Source organism: Diadema antillarum, unplaced genomic scaffold (genome assembly GCF_040938485.1).
Source record: "Diadema antillarum isolate AM-2024a unplaced genomic scaffold, OU_Dant_1.0 seq00001066_RagTag, whole genome shotgun sequence".
In the NCBI taxonomy this organism is placed as follows: domain Eukaryota; kingdom Metazoa; phylum Echinodermata; class Echinoidea; order Diadematoida; family Diadematidae; genus Diadema; species Diadema antillarum.
This window is the reverse complement of record NW_027271892.1, coordinates 3,293-28,642: the sequence shown is the minus strand read 5'-3', so window position 1 is coordinate 28,642 and position 25,350 is coordinate 3,293. Positions and strand designations below refer to the sequence as shown.

The 25,350-nt window shown below is 38.1% G+C and overlaps 1 protein-coding gene across 1 annotated transcript; it reads right to left on the bottom strand.

The window, feature by feature from the left end:
- Positions 1 to 3,817: 3,817 nt before the first annotated feature.
- Positions 3,818 to 14,843, bottom strand: LOC139743290 (tRNA wybutosine-synthesizing protein 5-like). The gene is made up of 9 exons (XM_071653784.1): positions 14,827 to 14,843; positions 12,926 to 13,037; positions 12,465 to 12,619; positions 10,765 to 10,834; positions 10,423 to 10,467; positions 6,506 to 6,643; positions 5,248 to 5,335; positions 4,655 to 4,771; positions 3,818 to 4,077 (listed from the first exon to the last, which is right to left on the bottom strand). Exons 2-9 carry the CDS (start codon positions 13,007 to 13,009, stop codon positions 3,818 to 3,820), a joined length of 957 nt encoding a protein of 318 aa, XP_071509885.1. The 5' UTR covers positions 13,010 to 13,037; positions 14,827 to 14,843.
- Between the last annotated feature and the right edge of the window lie 10,507 nt (positions 14,844 to 25,350).

Below are 25,350 nucleotides of genomic sequence, written 5' to 3'. Positions count from 1 at the left end.
TTGTCTTGTCTTGTTCTGTTTCCGCTTCTATTTTTGTTCTAATTGGGTTTATAAGGGAGGCTTTCTCCTTGGAAGAATCATATTAAAAGAAAAGACTATCTTTTCATAATATGAGCGAGTGTTCTGTTATTATCATTTGAGAGAAAAAGAATCGATACTTTTCAAAACATTGAATGGTAAAAGTTCACTCCATGTTCGAGTTATTACAGTATTATATTATTAAGCTAGCACCTCATAAAATTCCCACTGATCTCTATGCAATTCTTCTACTAAATACACATTTGAAAAAGAATTCAAAATCGAATAAACCTATCTTTTGAGTCAGATTGTGACCAAACTGTAACTTCAAAGCTGCTCACTGACGTGATGACACTGTAGAGATGCAAAATTACCAATCCAAAATATAATCTTAACATTATATGTATACATATTTTCTATGTACAACCCACGTGAGAATCAATTACATCATGGTTGCTCTGTCTCATTTTGCATACTGTTCTTTGTGACTGATTTCACCATTTCGTGAAAACATTTGAACTTAAGCACTTTTTCACATCTTTTGATACAATTGTCAGATTTTGATGAAACTTCTTTATATATAATATTGTTTGTTTCGATACTGCTTCTTCTGTGAAGTTACCTTCACCGTATAAAGCTTTGTTTCACTAGATCTCTTAAATCTAAAGTCTGTAAACGACTTTAGCTTCATGTAATAGTACTTGAATTTGGTTCATGAAACTTATCACTGTTCTATTGCCGACATATTTTCCACATTCCTTTTGTGCCCGAAACATCACAATCCCCCACGCTCTCGGGAAGTGTAAATTTCTTTGAGATGTTTTCTAGATTCTGCATTCCTAAAACTCTTGAAATCCAAGCCATGTTTGGTTCCCTGGGGACAGAGAGGGCTTATTGTCACCCCCTCTCACTTCTTAACTTTTTAAACATTTTTGTCTGACGCAGTTAATCACTCTGAAGTTGAAACACATGGGAAGAGCAAATTGAGAAATTCATGCCAGTCATTCCCAAAGGTCTCCATGCGGGGGCGCCAAACCTTGAAAAATATGATACCATGTTATCCCCCTTGAGATCAACAGGAAATTAATGCCATGCTATTGGCTCCATTCTCAAATGAAATAGTCACATTTCCCAAGATAAGCGTGCTTCTTAAACTCATTTTCTGTGAGGATGAAACATCTAGAATATGTGTGCATCAATACATGTGAGATGCGATAATTATGATTGATATTGTGGTATTGTATATCAATACAGGTTGTTTTGAGGAGCTCACGTTACAAATGAGCTAATGGCATCCGTCTGATGAAACAGTATCTGTTTCACTTTGCATAAAGTCACTAGACTTTTATTTTCATTGAATGGAATCATCTTTTCTCCAGAAGCGAAAGTCTCTTTTTGTGATGGAGAATGCTGTCATACATTTTAATGTCACGAGAAGATCATGAATCATGACCTTGATGTGAAATGATTACACCTGGAGACCCAGAATTCCAAGCCCCAGGGGATTTGTTGTTATTGTTGTTTTTTGTTTTTTGTTTTTGCATGGGAAAAAAAAAATCACTCTGTCACGTTCAGCACTAGCAAACTAAAACATAGCATGCCAGAATGAAATCTTGAAGAGCACTGCCCATATCAAGCTACCCTATTTGACGTACCTTAATCACAGACGTTAGATCAACGCTTTCAATTCTTGCAGAAATACGCACAAAAGTAGCACATACACACACACACACACACACACATGCAGAAATTTTTGCGCATTTTGTGCTACTTTTGGCTAGCACAAACTCCAAAACCCGCAAAAATATCTTCACAATTTTATCTGCACGTTTTGAATGGGTTGACAATTGCACAGCATGAATTCAAGAACTTGCAAATATGTTTTTGAGCCACCAAGGGCGAAAAATTTAATCATGCGAAAATATTGACTCTTACAGTAAATGTCCATATGTATGTCTCTGTTCTTGTCCTTGTCTTTCTATCTGTTTCTGTATCTTGTATTCTTGCATACAGGTACACGTGTAGTACAATGCATTGCATATTACATGTATACTTATTTTTGTTAAGGGCACACTCGCCACAAGTTCTTTACTCTTAGAGATGTGCCCCCAAGCATGTTTAAAATCACTGAAATGTTATCTGTACTTATGTGTATTGTTTGCTAGAAATAAATGTCAATAAAACCTGAAACTTAAAACCTGTTGTTATCAGTGTTAATATCTTGTGTAATGCAATGTTTTTTCTATATTCTGAATCAAAGATCTTCTATGTATATATCATTTGTACACTACATTTCAATTTTATCAACACTGTCTTATCTATAAGGCTACATGACTGAGAACACACACATTGTAAAGCATTATCTCCAGTTCTGCAGTCCAAACATCCTCTTTATTTCAGCATCAATTCTACATTCATTAGAGCACAGAACAGCAAAACTGTTGACTTTTGGTGCAGCCTTGAAGGACAATTCTACCGCACGATTTAGTGTCTGTGATACATACCGGTACTGTTACATCCTTGTAAGGGCTTCTCTTTTCCTGACACACAGACTATCTTACATGCAGCACCTCACTGTCCTTCACAGAATGTACATCTTTACACACCACTCTGTTTATATATTGATGATTTTGGTTTTCCCTTTAGGACAGATGCTCTTCAGTCTTGTTTACAGCACAGTTGCTTCTCACAGCACAGTTGCTTCTCACAACCCAGCCGTACATCTTTGCGATCCAACACATCTTGGTTATGAGCTTCTTAATCCTTCCCATTACACTGTGGACACTGTGCAGAGGAAATTTCCTCCTACAGAAATCTGCAGCACACAAGACACTAAGCCCTTGTTTTCTAAGCTGACATCGTCCCAACAGGCATCATACATCAGCTTTTCCTCATGCCTTAGCTACCGGTACTCATTCAAACCTAGACAAATCGTCTGGCGTTCATTGCACAGAGTATAAAATTGCATGGCTGTTACCTTGAAAATGCTCCTCCCCAACGTGATTCGTTACCTATCCCCCAATTGAGCCAGATATTGGTTTCAATTTGATCATACACTCAATTTGGTGGTACTTCCCTTCTGGGTTTGACTGAATACATTGAGAAACAACAGCTTGTGTACTACTGTCTGAACTTCATGATATACATGGGTAGTAGTCAACAGCAGATAGTCAGCTCTGATTCACACATTTATGGTGCATCATCACATTACCTGTATAAAGTCGGAAACTATAACAGGAAGAAAAATGTGCAAAACACCCGACTTTGGCAATATAAACTTTGCAGTTTTCCAACTTCCAATGCTTTTTAAAAATATTTTTTCATGTGATAAAGTAGGGCAAATTGTGTATAACAATTTAACGCTTAGCATTAAACGAATTCAGATCTGCCAAACAAATATATACATGTACATTACTATCCAAATTGTTTGCAAAGCTAACACACTTTTCAATGTTCTTTTTCAAGTTCGACACTTTTATTCTATTGCTGTTGTGTTTTTTTCTGAATGATGTTTGAGGTATATGTCTTCTTTCTGTGGCATATGAGACAATCTAAAACAAAAATTGATCATGCGACCCATGACGTGAGACCCACTTCCGTGGCAAACTATTAAAACTTAGCCCATGGCAGCTCGTAATCGTGGTGTACTACTCTTAACAATCTTCCGCAGGCCTGGAAGAAGTGACACAGATGGAGCTTATAGTAAAGTCAATTGGTTGGGGGCTGGGGGTATGGCTGAAGTCATTGAGGACCGTCTCATCTGGCACTGGGGGGGTGGAGGGGAGGAGCATCCTCATCGTCACCTATTGTTGCCGGGTAGGTAGGTCTTCTTCTCAATCTCGCGCACCAGTCTCCGGCCGTAGAAGTCCCTGTATTCCTCCGGGAGCTCCTCGAGGGACTTGATGGCGCGCTGAATGATCTGCAGGGCCTTGCTGGCTGCCAACGGGTCCTTGTTGCCATAGGTGTCCTTGTTGTCGTAGCAACTCGCATCGAGGTGGCGCCAGAAGACATTGACAGCCACGCTAAAGTCCAGGGATACCACGTTGTGGAACCACAGTGCTGTAATCACAAAAATAGGAAACTTATAACCGACTATAAGCTCTGTAGCATGATATTTTTATCATACGAAAACAAGTATGTGCATATGACCAAAGATCAAAGAAAAGACTTCTTCCACATTGGCTGTTGAAGCTAAGGTAGGCTCAGTCCTAATTTTCAAAGCATGCCAGAGCAAACCGGAGTCATTGAAAGTGGTTCAGATTGTAATAAGAGCTTGGACTAAATGCTCCCAAAGCACACCGTTGCCAAAGTGAACAGAGTAAGGAAGCGTTCACTGGTGGACCAACTCAAAACGTAATCAAGAGGGGGTCAGACCAAACCAGTCTGTGTCACAAAATGGGACTGAAAGCAACTGTGTCAGAGCAAAACCATGTTACACTGAATTTGAACACTATTTACAAATGGATCATTTGTCATAGCACATAACCATGAGAATATGTTTTTGTTTGTAAGCAAACTTGTACATACAAGGTATATGTGTTTGTATGTTGTTGTTGTTGTTGTTAATGTTGTTGCTGTTGTTTTCCTGAAAAGAAAACCAAGGAAAAATGCTAGCGAATCTGTCATGTTTGCAAACCTGGAATGAAGAGGATATCCCCAGGCTGTAATCTGCAGTGGTAGGGTGTGGCAAATCTGAAGTCCGGAAATTTCTCGTAGTCTGGATTGTCAAGGTCACTTATGGCTGATTTATCTCCTGCAAATTAGTAGGAAATCAGCAAACATTATCCAGTTTAAAATCTGACGTGAAATAATGTTTAACTCATACCTGATTGATGGTATGTCCTACTGATTAAACTTGTTTTTTAATCATTATGAAATTGTATGCCATGTAAACTTTAAATCTTACAAATGAAAAAAGAAAGAAAATGACAAGATATCTTTAAACTCTATCTGACACAGAAACTTAAATGGAATACTTGTATTATGTTATATGCAACATCACCAATTTGTTTGCGAAGTTCCAGCAATTGACTGACTTGGCAGTGTGCTAAGATTGTATGAAGTACTAAAAGCTCTGATGTCCATTCTGGCATCAATCCTGACTGATACAAAAGAAGGACTTTTGACATAACTTAGCAAAAGCCTGAGCAATCTAGTATTCTTTCAAGCTATCCATCCTATTCTTGAATAAATGGGGTCGGGGTGGGGACTCTTATCACTCATCCTCACCTGTGAGGTAAAGATAATTGGCATCCTGGGGACTAAATAGAATGACCCTCTTGTGACCTCTGATCTGGATTAGAACATTGTCCATGACCTGCAGAGAGAGAATTGATAGACATCCATTGATTTTCACATCTTAATCCCTTGTTCTGAGCAGCAGCAAAGTATAAAAGAGTGCCTTAAATCAGTTTGAAATTGGTGCATCCATGTGACACACACCATTATCACAATCATGAAAGACATGCATGTGACTAAGTAGATCTCATGGTGCCAAAAAAAGTTTTAAAAAATCTTAACAAGTTTTGAGTAGAAGAAAAGATCCACTGATCTCTAGACAGGTAAAAGTCCCTCATGAATCAGCCACTCTCAAAAGATTAATACATTGAACACTTTCTCTGTGCTGGGACTTTGGACAGTGTGTACAATGCTGTGGGGTTTTCTGTGCCAATCAGCACTCAAAGCACACATGTGGTTAAATGAGTCTTTCAATAAAGTCTTATGCTTCAGTATATTCCCCATTCAGCCCTATCTATCGTCCCTCAGAGAAACAGAAACACCACATGAGCCTATCCTGAGTTTTTTGACAGTTTGGGAAATTCTACATGCAGCCCTTATTCTCCATCTCAAAAAGACATCCAATGACAAAAGTTCTAAAATTTATCAAGTAATGTTTATGATATTTTGCCATGCTCTTATTGGCACTAAGCGTGAGTCAATTGTTATTTGTGACACAAATAACATGCCAAAACATTGCCTCCTGTAACATAAATGTAATGAATACAACATTTTCAAGGTGTGAAACTTCCAACTTAACTTTCTTAAAATGGCTAATATCAATATCTTATTTCATTGCTTTGGTCCTCAAGGGCACATTCAACCCCTTGTGAGTTTGTCTCAAGAAGTCCCGATTCATGAAATATCAAGATTGTGAAAGATATGGGGGATACAATACACTGGATCACAAATAAAGAGCAGACTCACATATCATAAGGATAACAAGAATCCATCCCCCTCCTCCAATCGTGACACACTACCATGGATGTTAATACATACTTTTCCATTACCTGAAAGGCTGGAAGGTCAACAAATGCATCTGACAGATTTTCATAATCAACAGCGTTATACTGCTCTGAAAAATTGCTGACAGTCAGCCTTTATTTTCGTCCTTGTTTTTTCTTCTTCTGTTTTTGCTGTGAGCGGAGGGAACAGGGGGGATGGAGAGTAATACAGGCATATTGATTTCACATGGAGATACAGTACTTACGTCATAGTGTGTCCACAGTTGCAGATTGGCTGAGCCAACCCTGAGCACACTGGAGAAGAACTGCTCATGGGTGAAGAACTCCGGAATGGTGAGGTCAGCTGCCAGGGCGGGGAACTGCGTCTTGATATCGGCAATGCCCTGCATTAAACCAAACCAAACAACACAAAAAATGAAGAATCTCAAAACCAAGTGGACAAGAAAAACAACGCATAGATAGATACAATCACAAAACAACAAGAGCCTAAAAAAATAAATAGTTACGATGTACACAAATGGGCAATTCCACGGTAACTGACGTTACGCGTAAGGATTTTCATAAAATTGTTTATGTTGTAGTTTTGTGAATGAAAGCACCTGGGGCTTGTAATTAGCATTGATGAATGAGTTCATGAGAATGAAGAAATAGGTGGAAAGTTTTTCTCTCAAACTGCGTTTTTTATCACATAGCAAGTGAAAATGTGTCGGTAACTGACGTTACGGAAAAAGGACATGGGAAATGATGGTGTTGATTTAAATGGAAATATCTCATGTCCCTGACTTCTAAACTTCATGTGTTTAATATGGCAATATACCTAGGTTCTTAGGAACAGGTGTGCAAAATAATGTGCACTTTAGATATTTCCTTTTAGCACCATGCCAATTTCAGTGAAGGCATGACGGTAACTGACGTTACGCTTACATTTGCCATAGGGTTTACACATGGAAAATCATGTTTAGGAATAGTTTTGTGTTATTTTATAGTTCTGACCTTTCAGAGTGATTTGTTTGATATGGAACATACCTTGATTCGTCAATTACAAATACCCAAATGAAATGAAACATAAGTCCATTTTCTTTATGTTTTATGAAAACTTAAAGGTAAACATGTCAGTAACTGACGTTACGTAACTGACGTTACACATACTTTTACTATGGGGTTTACAAAGAACTAATTTATTTAACAGGCTATTATACTGCTGCAGTATACCATTAACAATCCCAGACATTTACTTAGCAACAAATTAAAACAAAATCTAAAGACAAAAATAGGGTGGGGACCTTAGACGGCAAGCTCCCCCCCCCCCCCCATGCCATAGCACAATTTAGCAAAAATAATGTAAATGCACCACAGGATATTTCTTGACATTTGTACTTAGATTGAATGCTTATTCAACAGTTATGATCACACACAGCCATTTAGATTCAGCAGTTCCAAGTATAAATATTGACATAACTAAGGGTTTTTTTGTTTGTTTGTTTGGTTTATTTTTGTGTTTTTTTGTGTTGTTTTTTTAATGAACAGGAAAGTTTCTATCTAGAGTACCCCACTCATAATGCCCTGCAGTACCACACAAAACACAGATGTTTTTGTGTGGGAAAAAAAATATCTTTCAGGTCATGGGGAAAAAACATACAAATAAAAATATTTCATAAATATGTATGAAATCTACTGTGATATATTCTTTCTTCTTTTCTTTATTTTATTCCTTCTCCCTCAAGGCATTGTTACATTTGTAGGGCCACAAATGAAAAAATGATCTCCATTATCAATAATGATTTAAATGAATAGTGTTACACTTTTAATATTTTTTTTCTGTGAAGAAGAAACATACTTTTTTTTGGTTAAAAGGGCATTATTTGTTTATTCCTTGCTTGAAGGAATGTAATTGTTTTTCTTTTCCTTTTCACTGGTATATCAAGGCTTGCAAATACATCCCAGATACCAAGAAATAGGACTTTGCACCGAAAGAATACCAAGATCAATATAAACGAATCTTCCTGTTCATAATTATCATGTATTACAAAAATGTCTCTGCATGAATGAAATAAAGTAATCAACAAATATGAACAGTTTTTTATTCTACCCTAGAATCACCTCTCACTTTGAGCAACATCAGTGTTAAATGTTGAGCAACATCAGTGTTAGTTTCAAACAGCAATGACAGTACATGCCTTGTGTCAGGCCTGCTTACAGTTGTATGTACCATTTCAAGATGTGCCATATAAACTAAACCACACATTTAAGTGCAAGCTAAGAAATATCTGTTCCTGCATTTGCCTTGAGGTAGAAACTCCACTGAGGTTCCAGAAAAAAAGAAAAATGCTTGCAAAAGTAGTCATTAGTAAAGATTATAAAACTGTTGGTATAAAGCTGTACACATGCTTTTTAATAGAAAAAGGTGGTACCATGCAACCACATCATTGATTAGGCCTACAAATTTGGTAGCTTTATCATCCCATAGGACAGTGAGTACTGTATAGTAATTTGAGTGCATTATATACAACCTGTATTGCAGGTGGTAAACCTAAACTTCCAGATGATTTAACCTTAAACTTGTGCTGAACCGAAAATCAAAAGTTCAAGCCTCCCCCCCCCCCCACCAAAAAAAAATTTGATGAATAAATAAATAAGATAAAGTGAACAAAAAAAAAAAATGTGTCCATGGACATACAGTGTACCATGGTGATGACATCATTCCCTATCAAAGGGATTTGCTGCTCTTTGTTGATAACCTTTGACTTCCCAGATGTATTGAAATGGCCTAAAGTCAAAAAATTTGCCTAGATTATAATTACTGTCATGGTAACTGACGTTACATACTGGTATATGACGTTTCGGTAACTGACGTTACACATTTTGATGTGTTCATTTGACTCTACAGTAAGCCAAGTATCCTTATTTTCTGGTATTGAAAGGAAGGCATATGGGCATACATTAGAAATCCTAAGTTACATCACACAGCTCACTTTCTTTGATGAATAAAGTTAAAAATTCCTTGTTTTTGGTAACTGACGTTACATCCATCATTGCCAAACTAATTGAAAGTTGTTATAAAATTCTTTAAAGCAACCAGCTTTTTCTTTTTATCATGTGGTAAAAGACTCGTCTGGTAACTGCATGCATATAAAAGATTGTTGTTTAGAGTACTAGTGAAGTGGATTTACAGAGGGTAAATTATGTGACCATACACTCTTTCTTACCATTGAGTTATAGGCATATTTTGGCAGCCATTTTGAAAATCAAAATGGCTGCTTATATTGAAAAACATAATGATTCTTAAAACTTCAACTCAAGTATTATCTGAAAATGTATGGTGTTTGAAACAAATATTTTGAATTTTCGGCATCTGTGTCCTACATACCGTGGAATTGCCCAAATGCATGTGTATTACAGAAGATCAAAGACAGCGATGTGGAAATTAGAAAGTTTTTATCGAAAGCATTACAGAAAAGTATATGTTGCACTCTGAAACATTCTTCTGTCATATGATGCAGTACAACAGAGTGGGTGGAGGGTTATAGCCTTATAGGTTGATATCTAAGCTGCGGATCCAGTTCAGGGCAGCATCACTTGCTTGAGCAAGTTCATCAAGCCCGCCTGGGAACTTCCTGCAAGTGACAGTCTTCCACAATGTGACGCAGGGTTTGGTCAGGATGGCCGCAGTCACACACTGGGCTAGCCGAGAACCCCCATTTGTGCAGACGGTGGCCTGTCCTTGTATGGAGAGTTCGGATGCGGTTTAGGGTGAGCCGCTGTTTCCGAGGGAGGTTGAAGCCCTCTGGCTTTGCTATCAGCTCGGTGATGGTGTTGCACTCTGAAACACTGATCTATTGTAATAGATTTTCATCCCTGACAAGTCCTTCTAGCTTCTATTTTGCATACACTTTCTAATACCTAAAGCAGCAATTCAAAAGTTGCAACTGAACTCAATTGCATTAAAAACAACCTGACAGAAGAATTCCTTCAATTTGGAATTCAAAGGTTGTTATGAAAATCAGGTGTCAACAATCCGGGTACGTCTACACTGAATGGTACTTGCATCAAATGGAATATTCGTTTTTTCCCATCTTGGTCAGGATGGTCCCATTTCTAACATCTGAGAGCCAAACAAACAAATTACTACAGGGTGGAGGAGAAAAGAGGCAAGTGGTCTCACCTTCCTTGGATCTTCCCCAAGTGATCTGAGGTAATACAGTTCATCCTGTGGTCAAAACAATGTCAATTCATGGAGCAAAGTTACACAAATAAAATCAGTAAGACCAAAAACAGTCATACGACAAGCTTCACTTGGGAGCACAGCTTTAGTTTTATAAAATTTAACTCTGAAGTAAAATGGTAAAAATCAATATGGAATACTGATGACAGCTGGAATTTTTGACTCTAGGGTTATAGGATTTGTAATATACCATTGCACCAACATCCCTCTTCTTAGTTTCTGCTACATTTCACCTTTCTTAAAAACACACAAAGAAAGAATCAAACAACAGAAGCCTCTCACCTTGTCAAAAAAATAGTCATCTTGAGAGTTTCTTGAGCATCGACGAACAAGTTCAGCGAATGGAAGACTCCTGGAACAAGAGTAAACAAGGAACCCGCGAGGAATTTGATTTGCTTTACTACAATCTACAAACATGCAGAATCATGGTGAATCATATTCATTTGCTGTCAAACGGGAAATTTTCGCTCAAGTCATTTTTCGAACTCAGCTGGGTACAATTAATTTAGTGTGTGCTGAATTCTGCAGAATCAAAACATTAAATAGTGTTACATACAGCAAGCAAAAATATTTGCATGCTTTTATTTTACCACAGTTTCTGGTCGTGCAAAATGTGCAAAAATCAACACACTGCAAAATTTCCACTTTTACAGTAAGTACAAATCACTTCCATAATCATATACATTGAAGTGAGAGAAAAAAAAAATCTAATCAATTATTCTATCAACTTGTGGGGGGAAAATGAGTCAGATGCTTGCTGTGCACTAATTGTCTTCATGCTCATGTAGCTGCTTTAAAAAGAAAAGGCCAAATATGGCATGAGCTCTATAGACCATACAAGAACTATAAAATAAGTAATCACATCAGAGATGCTTACATGTATACTGCGGCAATCAGATTCCACTGATGACTTAGAAATTGATGCAAAGCACATTCAATATCTTTTTTGTTTAAGTAATCTTCTTCATTTGTTACCACAAAGCAATTTGGCAGTGTGAGCTATGTTAGTGAGGCACTAGTCTGATATCAAATACCACCACTGGATCAACGTCAATTCAGACAGTTTACAAAAAGAGGCCTATCATCATTATGAAAAATCCTCTTTTAGAGGTCCATCAAATTTCCACAAAGTTTCATTTGTCAGTGGTACCGTATCTGTTGCAGAAAGACTGATTGACGACTGGCTGAAATTGTCTCCTAGTATTGCGAATTACAAAGAACATGATTCACTGAAGTTTGTCTCTTTCATCTTTATGTCTTCAAGAGACTTTTCTTTCAGCTTTTGATTCTTTCACAAAATGGACAGAAATTCAACTTGGTGATATTCTTACAAAATAACACTATGGACATAGCATGTATCTGTTTGAGATCCCCCAAAATGCTATAGGTCCCTTTACTCGTTGGGATTCAAGCCTCAAACTATAAAATTCCTCCATTATCGGCACACAAGCTCGAGACCTGTTCATGGAATGTGCTTTGCATTAATTGCCAAGTCTAATTTGTGCATACAAATCTGGGGGTATGCAATAAGCCAGTTCGTAATTAGCTCATGTGCACATTGTTTTAAATGACCTTCCTTTTTTCTCAGTTGGTTAGGCACTTCACTCGTTTTCAAAGCGGCATAATGCATAAGCATGCCCGATGTGACAATTTATGGAATTCATGTTCAAACAAAGAATGAACTTGCATTTAGATCAGGTGATCAGAATATTCCACCAGTGGACAATTTAGCAGGCATCCATTTCATTGTTTTGTATTGAATGCAATAACAGCCTATTTCTTTTTATATAGCGAAATACCATTCTTGCTGTCAGGTGGATGTGCTGGCAAGCACCATTTAGATAAGGACCACATTAATAATCATCGCATCACAGATGCTTATCTCAGGGAATTTACAAACCAAAATGCCTGTTGGTACAAATGACCTTTTCTGCTCATGCGCAAAGTGGAATTACGAACTGGTCTATTCCCCTACAAGTTACCTGTACGCATAGTTCTTGGTAATGAAGTCCATCTTAGGGGTGGGGCTGACATGAATCTTGACTTCCCTGTCCCCACCCTGCTCCGCCAGGTAGTCAGGGGTCCACTTTGCTGAGCAAGGCCCAATGTCTACTCCCCGAAGAATGGCTGGCTTCCTCTACATGAAAACAGGATCACAGGAAGTTGATAAGAAACAAGGGATTGCTAGATGGAATATGTGCCATCCTAATTGTTTTCATCCAAAACATGTGTTTCTACTGTTTCTTTTTTCCATTTTATATTATACACTTTAGTATCATTGTAAGTTTATCACATGTATGTACCTTACCATTAAGGGTTCCTAGCCCACATTCCTTTATGAGATACGATAGTTAAACCAAAAATATAAACTTTGATACAGATAAGAGAATCAATCAATCTATCAATCCATTTAAAAAAAAAAAAAAAAAAAAAACATTTTCACCTCAGGATAAATGACTCCAAGGAACTCTTCTTTTCCAATGCCACTGAAGACTGAGACATCTTTTCTCATGAGTTCTGATGCCATCTGGAATACGATTTAGTGCTGGGTTGACCTAGGGGTCAAAAGACAAAGTGTAGAACATTTCATAATCAAATAATCAAGACTAAAAATGTAAATTTGGTAGTTTCCCATCATTTAAGACTGTCTAGAGTAAAACCACCAGTTTTTGGACACTCAAGCTTTTCTGCAATATTTGTTCAACTCAAATAATATTATATCTACAACAATGTATGTTAAACATATCTGAAACTGCTTTTTCTCAATGTTGATTTTGTTAAATACATCATAAAATTTCACAAAATCCCAAAATATTATTAGGGTACCTTGATAATCCCCCAGAATTCGTCTGGCCTCTTCAGAATTTGGAAGCGCGCTATGCACGTTCTATGCCAATGCACGTACAAGGCTGCTGAAAAATGCGCCATACCATATCTGCAGCACCCGTTGGTGTCCAAATTCTGGTCAGTTGGCAGTTGCATTCAACCCATGTACATTCAGTCACTGCATATATGCACATATGAAGATTTTGTATTTCTTTTGTGTTTCTGAGGATACCATCACACTCTGAGCTTACGATAAGCGAAAAATCTTGCAACAGATCGGCATACTTCTAAATTTTTAGCTCTTTTTCGGCGACCCCGAGTCTTAACACGAGACTTGATTTGCGCACGCTTTGGAAAAGTTGCAGCAATTCTGCGTTTTTGATGTGAGATTCTAGATTTTATGCCCTAGTCTAGATGGATTTTTGGAGGTGACTAAGCTTAAGGCACTTTCCTCTTGTGAACGACAGTGCCAGTATGTGAAGCGATATGATATGCGAGTGTTGTGACAATAGAATTTGCTGGCTTGGGTGACAAGTGATAGGTGTCCGGATTCTGGAGGCCGGCCGAAAACTGGGGGTTTACTCTATCCCAGTATCTCCTTCCAGAGTCCTTGTTTGCTCATCTTCCCACTAAAGTAAAATCTCCTAAGATATAGAGACTTAGAGTCCTATCTTACAATCTTACTAATATACATCCCTTACTACTTAGTCAAACCAAATATACAGAGCGCATCATAGCATGGCAGTGTCATAAGCAGTACATGTTTGACCCTCCTTGCGCTTGCAATTTAGTTTTCCGTAATGTCTATAAATAAAATGACATATGATTGTTGCAGGGGTGTATCCAGGATTTTTTGTGGGGGGGTCGTAACCCAAATTTTTGGACCTTTACCTTTGCGAGGGAGCGGAGCGACCGAGCGGGGGGAGGGTGTGGGAGGGGGGTGTCCCCCCTTCCACGGTAGGGAGTTTTTGAATTTTATATCTTAAAATGGGGCAATTTGGTGCATACAAAAGTGACTTTTTCGGCATGGCTGTGCAGCTTAGAAATAAGGTAAATTATGGCATATTAAAACTAAGTTATGAAATTTACGAGGTTTTTGACAATTTGCTGGCACCACCTGGTTACTTTTTTTTCCTGTTGTAGGCCTATATAGAGTAAAAAGCCCTCAATAACAAAAATGTCTTTTACAAAAAGTGGACCTTTTGAAAATTTGGGGGGGTCGTACGACCCTCCCGACCCCCCCTTGCATACACCCATGTGTTGAACAGATTTCTACTTCTGACTTGTAATTACAACTACTCGGGGAAGCTTGCTACATCATATTTTTTGATAGATGGGACTACACAAAATACGCGGATACGTCGTTACACTTACAGGACGTCCTCAGAGCTCCAGCAAAGTAGCTAGTAGTAGTAGTAAATCGAACAGCACTGAATACCGGTATCCACATTTCCCCATGGAATCAATGATCCTAATATAAATGACAAACCCTTTTATGTGAATAAATATCATTCTTACCTTTGTAACGCAGTTTGGCAGTGTTCTGTCTCTACCGTAAGCGAGTACTACAAAGTCGAGCTAGTCAAGATAAACAGCGCCCTCTAATTCAGATCTTAGTAGACTGAAAGTAGGATTCTGTTTTTGCGAAATAAGATCTCGATTTAGATCATGAAACTAATCCTGTGATGGTGACGAAGGAAATACTGTGAATGTCCCTTGCAAAACATCATGGACTCACCAATATATCGTTGAAATACAATTATAAACTTGAATAACGTTTGTGTGTGTCTCACATTTCAGACGCTCATCACGCACAATCATGTCGATTTCTCATCTTACGAGAGATGTGGTTCAAGCTCTTTGTCATAAAGCCCAATTTGATATTAATGTGGATTGAGCGAAAGCACCAATATTAGTGCAATACATCTCCTCAGTGAATGTTTTAGCAAAATCAGACAATTAATTCAAAGGTTATGTTTTTTTTTCAAAGTTTCGGCGACATCATTGCAGGATAAGACGACTACTTCAGTTCATGACGTCATTTTGGGCTACTGAATATAAAGAAAATAATTATATATAAAAGGAAAATTCCACAAGATCTCATTCTTCATGAAAATCACACATTCTATGGCCTTGTTCTGATATATGTTAGGGGTGATATTATCATACCCCTTGCTTTCTGAAGGTTAAGTCAAATGTTGTTTTATTATGCTAGAAAAGTGAAAATATGTTGAATTTTCTTTATAAAATATTTTCTTTATCTCGTTGTCAATAATGACGTCATGATGTGTATTAGTCTCCTTACCCAGTGAAACTTTGAAAATTCGTAAGTTTTGAATCGATTGCCCGATTTTGTTCAAACATTCACTTGTCTTGTTCTATTAAAGTTGCTGCTTTCACTCATCCACATTAATGTTTGGGATTTGGTTTCCTTTATAACCTTAATAAACAAAACAAAAACAAAACAAACAAAAAACAAAAACGAAAATGATCAACATGAGAAATGTTGCTAAGACAGGACGATGTCGTAAGACAAGACGGGCGGTGTCGTAGTACATGATGAAAAATTAGTACAATTAGTACAATTAGTACAAAAAAGTACAATGTGACTGCATAATGATATTCAAAAGTTTTGTGATGAAAAGAATGACAACACTCGGCAAAGAATTTGTAGGGGGTTCCATCAAAGTCGGAGCTATTAATATGAAAGTGGATTTATTCAGCCTCATTGTTTAGACATTTTTTTTTTCACGAAACAATGACATCACTCGATAGATATTTTTAGTAACCACTTTGTATGCAAATTAGATAAGGCGATGATGCTTGCACGTAGGTGACAGAGCATTTGAGTCTTTCACTTAACTACATGACATTCGTAAATCTTCTCTCGAAAAAAAAACACCCTACAACAATCAAATACAGAGCAACCGATATCCTTCGCATCACAAAATATTTATGTTTGTTTTATTGCACCGTCTTCCAAGGAACAATGACTTTCTGCTTAAGGGTTGCAATTATTGCTTACTAATCGAACAAAACATAAATATTACTAATGGTGTTCTGCCCTAACAAATCCTGTGCGAGGAAGTGAGCTGATAGATCCTACCTCAGCTATTTCATATTAGCATATCTGGTTGAGAACAATGGCTATATTCAGTTAAAACTTGTGAAACTGTCAAACTCCATATGCCTCTTTCTTTCTTTATTTTCTGACCTATTTGAACCCCCAGCACTTTGTTCGTCTTCTGTTACTATATACATTTTGTGCAATAATTATTGAACTTTGAGGCATCAGCCATGTTAAAGACATAATTTACCATTTGCAGATGAAACAAAATCCCAGCATTAGTGCTTTGAAATAGTTGTAAATGTTCAATAGTAAAAATATAAATAGTTAAAAATGTGAACAATAGTTATAATAAGAATGCTTCCAGACTAAACCGTCTACAGGAATTGCTAATTGAGAAAAATACTGATATTTCCTTATAATTTTAGGCTTTATTGCAAAAAATTTATATGGTAGGATGTTTTGTGATACAACAGACCTACACATATGCATCAAATGTGATATCTTGAACATTTTTAAAATCACTGCTCCCAAAGGTAAACAGGACCTTTAATAACGCGTGGGTCTTTCTGGTCTCATGTCTTTAAACTCAACAAACCACCAATAAAGAGAATCGGAAAGAGCGGTGGGAGGGAAAGGGGGTTCGGATGAGGTCTAGAGCTTCAACTCGTTGTTCATTCATTTCCAAAAATTCATGTGACGTCATAATACCCCGAAATCGTCCCACGAGCGAGAGTAGGAAGAGGTTTGTCAGTGGGAGATGGCCGTCAATCAAAACCTTCTGGAGTTGTGCTGCTGGAATTCCCCTAAGCAGTGTTTCGTTATACCGGGTGTCCCAAAAAAAGCGGAACGGTGGATTTTCAGTACCTTGCGTTCTAAAAGTGATATATTTTTTGACATCATTAGAAAGAGCATCTTCCGCAAAAGACCATGATGCCAAAATTATTAAATTTGGTTGAGCACTTTTTATTCTACGCCAATTTCTGTAAATGCAGTCATTTTCAATTTTTTGCTACTTATGAGATAATAATTTGGGCGCGACACGCGTTCCATACGGTGAATTGTGTTAGCTCGTTGATCCATGTCAACAAAAGATAACGCTTTCATATTGGGAGCGCGCGCGCGCACACACACACACACACACACTGTTTTTTTTTTCCTGGCCCGTGCCCAATGTGAAAGCTGTATCTTTTGGTGACATGGATCACCGAGCTTACACAATATTCACCGTATGGATCGCGTGTCGCACTCAAATTATTATCTCATAAGTCGCAAAAATCTGGCGAAATTTGACAATCACTGCATTTTCAGAAATTGGTGTAGAATAAAAAGTACTGAACCAAATTAAATGATTTTGGTATCATAGTATTCTGCGGAAGATGCTCTTTTTAATGATGTCAAAAGATATATAACTTTTAGACCGCAAGGTGCTGAAAATTCACCGTTCCGCTTTTTTTTGGGACACCCGGTATAAGAGGCTTGCTCTCATTGGACAAAAAAAGGGAGAAAAAAAAAGGTTATCATACATTATATCGCTAGGTCTACCAGACACTAAAATCGAAAGTTCGTAGGATCTGATCAAAATGACATTTTTTTTTTTACGTATCTGTGTTCAACAATCGAACGCTTTTAACTTTCCCCATGTAACCTATACATGGACGCTTAAGATAATCATCTCTCCATTTATAGGAGTGTCGCCAGTATAACGAGGACAAAAATCAAATCGTGGTGTGATCATTTGGATCTAATGATATTTCAAGACCATTTTTAAAAGTGGAATGTTTATCTGAAAGAATCCTGCTCATATACGTTGACAACCAAGAACTTTTATAGATGCCTCCATATTTCCACAATAAATAATATGGCATTTCAATATTTCAATTCTAAAAATGGACTGATAGATATTAAAGTGTTATTCTGATTTATCATTGATTGGAGTCCGTAATAGTGAAGGATATTTGTATATATTGTACATATACTGTATTTCATGATTTGTTTTTCAAATTGCTCAATAACATAAATTGACAAATGCATAGGCCTACTTTGTATTATGTATTACCTTTTACTGAGGGAAATAAAATGAATTTAATCGAAATTTAAATTTAAATATATATTCAACAGATTAAATTGTGTTTCCTTTGACTTCCTTGCCTCCTTGCATAGTTATTATCAAAAAATGATAAAGGTAATAAAGTTGAATGAGTGACGAGTCTGATTCTGCACTCTATTATAGTCTAGGGACCTCTTCACCCCTACTTTGAAAGTCTCACGCACTGAAATAAAACAAGGGGGATATAGAACAAATATTATAAAGGATAATATTAGGCCTACAATATGCTAATCGAATATAGTAATTAAGAGCAGGATAACATTAAATCAAAGATATGGTTCGTTACATTTGGACCGGCAGAAAAGTGATATATTGCAGAAGTAAAGTGTCAAATATTTTCGCAAAACAAACTGTATGCCTTTTTCCTTCATACATAATGATGTTATAAGATCCTCTATAGTCAATTTCTTTATTATTCATTGAAACTGTGTACAATTCAAAGGTTTATAAATGGACATTCATTCTAGAATTAAATGTATGTTATATAAAGATATCAAACGTATCGTAGGCCCTCTGATTTCTTCCAAGCACCCACCAATGTATCTGCTGCACACGGATAACCTCATCGCAGCTCTACATGTTAATACTATGATTGTTATCGTTGTTTCAAATAAACATGTTGTATGCCTATGTGACAATGGGGTGCTGTTCGTTATTCCGAAGGTTCGTTATTCCAAAGGTTCGTTAATCCGAAACACACAATTTCTCTATACCTATAAGAGGTTCGTTAATCCGAAAATGAAAAAGGGTTCGTTAATCCGAACATTTGTGGCGTTATTCCGAAGGTTCGTTATTCCGAAGGTGCTTAATCCGAAAATGAAATAGGGTTCGCTATTCCGAAGGCTCGTTTATCCGAAAATGAAATAGGGTTCGTTATTCCGAAGGTTTGTTAATCCGAAAATGAAATAGGGTTCGTTATTCTGAAGGTTCGTTGATCCGACAATGAAATAGGGTCCGTAACGAACCTTCGGAATAACGAGCTTTGTTTCATTTTCGGATTAATGAACCTTGGGAATAACGAACCTTATTTAATTTTCGGATTAATGATTAACCTTGGGAATAACGAACCTTATTTCATTTTCGGATTAATGAACCTTCGGAATAACAAACCTTTTCACATTTTCGGATTAACGAACCTTCGGAATAACGAATTAATTCGGAATAACGAACCTTCGAAATAACGAACCTTCGGACTAAAGAACCTTCGGACTAAAGAACCTTCGGAATAACGAACTGTAACAGTGACAATTAATGAAGGCTGACTTTTCTAATAAAGCTTTGTCGATGTCATTTACAGTCATAACGAGCATAGAAAGGTTTTGTGTTAAGGCAACCATAACGGTTGCATAATTATAATAGTTTTCACTCTCTCCCCCAAAATTGAATGTAAAATCTAACATTTTTATTAATCAACTTTGATGCAAACAACACACTACAAAACAAAAGGAAGAAAAGAACCAAGTATGAAGACCCCATCAGATTTTAATTAATGTATCTATCATTTCTTTCTTTTTTTTTAAATAAAGATATCAACTTTTGTTGCTCCTCCCCTTGAGAGATAAACCCCCTCTGGGAAAATCAAACAATCACAATATAAATGTGCACAATTAAACGCAAGAAAAATACAGAAATGGATAACACGCAAAACAATGCAATAATATTGCAATTAAATTCTGTTTCTTTCTGTTAAATGAATAGAAATACTGCGGATCAAATGAACAAAAGGAAAGCGGACAGAACAAAACAAAGAAAAACCCTTCATCCTACTGACCCACCGCGAAATATTAAAAAGATGTGCCGATGGAGCATCGCTGTGAATATAGCAAATTATGGGTGTCATTTATGCAATGACGGCATGGGCGTCACCAGGGGGGGGGGGGGGGGGTGCGCTGGGTGCGAACGCACCCCCCTTCAGAACCTTAAAAAAAAAAAAAAAAAAAAAAAAAAAAAAAAAAAAAACGCTTCAGTCTGCGAGCGACCTCAACGCCGGACACTAAAAAATTGTTCTTTTTTCATTTTTCTTCTTATTTTTTTTTTCCACCAGGAGGAAAACTAAACAAAACAAAAACAAAACAAAAAACAAAAACAATCGCACCCCGGCTCTGGCAGCACTGATGCTATACATGTACATCACGTGTTTACTATCTATCGCCCGTACTGTATACGTAAGGTATATTTCATTCATTGTGCAACGGATTATCACTTCAGAAAATACAAAAGCTCCGTCGCATGGTAGGGAGATACCACGCCCACCCCCTCCCCCATTATAGGTCTCCAATCAGTGGCGTAACGGGGGGGGGGGGGGGGGGGGGGCGGCGCTGGTTGAAAAAAAAAGATCAAAATGGTAATTCAAGGGTTGGTAAACTGCTTTTGAAATTGACATGAAAGGGTGAGCAAGAAATTATTTTTTTTTCTCTAAGATTTCTTTTAACCATAATTAAAGAGGCATCAATAGTGTGAAACATTGTTCAAAAAGCCCGGAGCCGACAAAAGATTGTGATTCAGCGTGATTCCTGGTTGGCATTCTGAATGATAAGCAGGATGGAGCAGTGTACTCAGAACATCCGAACGGCAAAGAGTCGCTGCAATGTTGCGCCATGTGATGTAGAATGTACACCTCTGTACCTTACACTTTGTTATATCAAAGCTAGATCACTGAGTGTTGTTTTACATACTATAGTCTATAAAAAAATGCCTTGCATTGCCAATAATAAGACTTGACCTTGGCTATTTCCCAACTTTTCCATGTATAAAACACACACACACAAACACAAACAATTAGGGGATGCTCTAAAGTGCAGATCTTAGACGTCCTTCCCCCGCTTGGTCACTTCGACGCCCCCTCGCTGGTCACACCTCCCCCAATCATGAACATAAACCGACATCGTTTATCAGTGGCACACCGCCTCCCCCTCCCCCCTAATTTCCAAAGCGAAAAAACATAGTTACAAACGGCAGTTTTGGGACTGTAAAATGTCAAAATTTTCACGCTCGCTCGCTCCGCTCGCTCGTTTTTAATCGCTGTGCCATTCTCCTGATGTTGCTGCCAGTATTAAATTGCCAGCAGTTGCGCCCGGTGCGCCACCCCTCCTTAATTTCCAAAGCGAAAAGGAATAGCTACAAACGGCAGTTTTTAGAGTGTAAAATGTCAAAATTTTCAAACTCGCTCGCTCCGCTCGCTCGCATTTTAATCAATTCAATTCAAACTTTATTTCATTTTTCGAAAAGAACATAAACATTTCACTTTCTTTGGTATCATAAAATAAGGTTGCATAATCAAAACAAAGTAAATTGAGAAAACATAATTGCGGAACCTTGGGGTGACAAAAACGTTGTAAGGAAAATTGATTGACTGAAGTGATACAGACAATGTAATCGTTATGCCATTCTCCTGATGTTGCTGCCAGTAATTGCCAGCAGTTGTGCCCTGTGCGCCATCCCCCCCCCCTTAATTTCGAAAACGAAAAAATATAGCTACAAACGGCAGTTTTTTTGACTGTGTCAAAATTTTCAAGCTCACTCGTTCTGCTCGCTCGCATTCAATTTTATGCCATTCTCCTGATGTTACTGCCAGTAATTGCCAGCAGTTGCGCCCTGTGCGCCCCTTAATTTCCAAAGCGAAGAAATATAGCTACAAACGGAAGTTTTTTTTTGCCTGTAAAATGTCAAAATTTTCAAAGTGGCTCGCTCCGCTCGCTCGCATTTGAATCGTTATCCCATTCTCCTGATGTTGTTGCCAGTAATTGCCAGCGGTTGCGCCCGGTGCGCCCTGCTTAATTTCCAAAGAGAAAAATATAGCTACAAACGGTAATTTTTTAAATTTAAAATGTCAACATTTTCAAGCTCGCTCGCATTTAATCGCTTTGCCATTCTCCTGATGTTACTGCCAGTAATTGCCAACTGTCGCGCCCGGTGCCCCCCCCCCCCTAAATTTTCAAAGCGAAAAAATGTAGCTAAAAACGGCATTTTTTAAACTGTGAAATGCCAAAATTTTCGAGCTCGCTCGCTTCGCTCGCTCGCATTTAATCGTTGTGCCATTCTCCTGACGTTGCTGCCAGTACTTGCCAGCAGTTGCGCCCGATGCGCCACCCCCCTTTAATCTCCAAAGCGAAAAGATAGAGCTAAAAACGGCAGTTTTTGGACTGTAAAATGTCAAAATTTTCAAGCTCGCTCATTCCAATCGCTCGCATTTACTCGTTATGCCATTATCCTAATGTTGCTGCCAGTAATTGTAAGCAGTTGCGCCCGGTGCGCCCCCTTCATTTCCAAAGCGAAAAAATATAAGCTACAAACCGCAGTTTGGGATTGTAAAATATCAAAATTTTCAAGCTCGGTCGCTCCGCTCGCTCGCATTTAATTGTTCTGCAATTCTCCTTTTTTTTTTCTTTTTACAAAAACTAAGGTCCCTCCGTGGGAGGGGTATCCCCCTCTTACACCCTCTCCCGCTCGGTTGCTTCGCTCCCTCGCCGAGGATCTCACACCGTCACATAATGTACCCCCGTAATAGTCCTTCATGATATTTTTATTTTTCCCATGCTCTGTAAACGCGACTTTTACACTCTTGTTTTTTTCAAAAAGTTCCTACAGTGGGAGGGGGTATCCCCCTCCAACACCCTCCGCACTGAAGGAGCGGAATGGATCATCGCCGAGGATCTCACACCGTCACAATAATGTACCCCCGTATATAGTCCTTCATAGCGAAAGATTCGTGCATGTATACAATCACATGTATAATGTACAATATACAGAGTATGTGTAAATGTACATGATGACACAGGAGCCAATGAATCACATTAAAAAAAATCTCACAGTTTACATTTACTGTCAAAACGCACCCCCCTTGAAAAAAAGCTGGTGACGCCCCTGTGACGTGGTGTTCTTTGACGTGGACGTTGGCCTAACAGAAGGGCTAAAAAAATAGAAGAGGTAACTTTTCAAGTAAATGGACCTAGGGTTTTCCTGAGGTCAGAAAAACGAACAAACAAACAAACAAACAAAAACTCATGACGGTCACAAACTGACGCATCAGTTCGCTACGTTGTGTATTACACATCTTCAAGGAACAGAGCCTGATGAGCGTCCCTGGCTAGCTGGCCTCTGTATTGGTCATCGGCAATCAGCGTGTTGTGTGTGTGTGTCTGTGTGTGCGTAAGTGTGTACACTGACAGAGCGTTGCATGCTATGCATGCGGATACACGGCGATTTTGTACGTCGTGCTAGCTATGCATATGGGCCAGGGTAAATGTCCTCCACCGAACGAAAGACAGCAGAAAACCTCGGAATTTTGGGTGGAGTCGCCTGTTTCTCATAGGAATATACCTATCTTCACGTTACAAACACATCATGTCCAAAGTGAGTATTCGTATAAGAATAATGGTGACATTATTTTTTAATAAAATGACTTCCAGACGTCTGAATTTGCATTCAAAAGGTGCGATTACTGGTAAATTTACAGTGCACTGGGACTTCATGCAGCAGGCGTAGACTAGCGGATCCCTGCCCCATGTGCGCCCCGGAGCAGCGGGCCAGTGGAGAAGCTAGTTTACGCTGTCGCACTACTTTCCAGTAGTAATAGACGTATAGTCTAGACTACATGAAGTGAACCGTCACCTGCACCTGTTCATTAGTGAATTTTGATGTTTCAACATAAAATGAGTTAATTTATGTCTAAGTGGACAGACCCTTCTTCTATTTCTGTTTTCATACGTCATGAAGCGAAGAGTAATATTGAGAGCATCATTAAAATCTTGAGACTTGGAGTTGGATACTGAATGATGCTGCTAGTGCTACTAACGTTAGGATTTCTTTCTTTTCTAGCTAGTCTAGCCTTTAAAAAAAATTTCAATCAGTCAATATTTTTTCGTCACTTTTACTAACATTTAAATTCATACGTTGAGACAATGTTACATGCATGCTCATACATGATTGTACTCTAACTACACGCAGCCGCTGTCGCGAAGCGACAGCGGCTGCACCTCTATTCCTTCGCAGACGTTGTCATTTGTCAGTGTGGTTGTGCGACTCCTTCATGAATATCTTTATTAATCGTGGAAAACTGAAATACAAGGAATTATCGTAATCTATGACAATCATTCAATAATCGGTATGCGATTTTTTGTTTAATTACGTCAAAAACTCACCGAAATCTATGGCTGAAATCAGGTCTGTAAACGTCCTTATTGCTTCACTCCTCATCTGCGTGTTATTTGAATGGCATTCACTCTCGTATACTACAGTCGGAGAGGTACCTCTCCGACTACCTACGTTGTAGCATACGAGAGTGAATGCCATTCAAATAACACGCAGATGAGGAGTGAAGCAATAAGGACGTTTACAGACCTGATTTCAGCCATAGATTTCGGTGAGTTTTTGACGTAATTAAACAAAAAATCGCATACCGATTATTGAATGATTGTCATAGATTACGATAATTCCTTGTATTTCAGTTTTCCACGATTAATAAAGATATTCATGAAGGAGTCGCACAACCACACTGAAAAATGACAACGTCTGCGAAGGAATAGAGGTGCAGCCGCGTTTGTCGCGGCTGCGTGTAGTTAGATTGTACTCTTGTCTAGACTTTTAATGTAGTATGTTTGAGAGATTAAAGCTTGCAAACATGAACCTAAATTATAGAAATAGTAGAGCTTTACTCCAGCAGGGAGAATCAAAAATCAAATTTATGTTTGAGTGCAAGTGTTACAGTAAATACTTTATGCAAATCCAATGCAAAGCACAAAGCACCAATGACAATGTGCATGACCATGGGTAAGTGGGACGAGATGCGGTTGAAATAAAATGTGTGTCATGCTATTGCCATAAAGTCCATGATCATCGTTATCACATCTCCAATGTCTTCTTACCG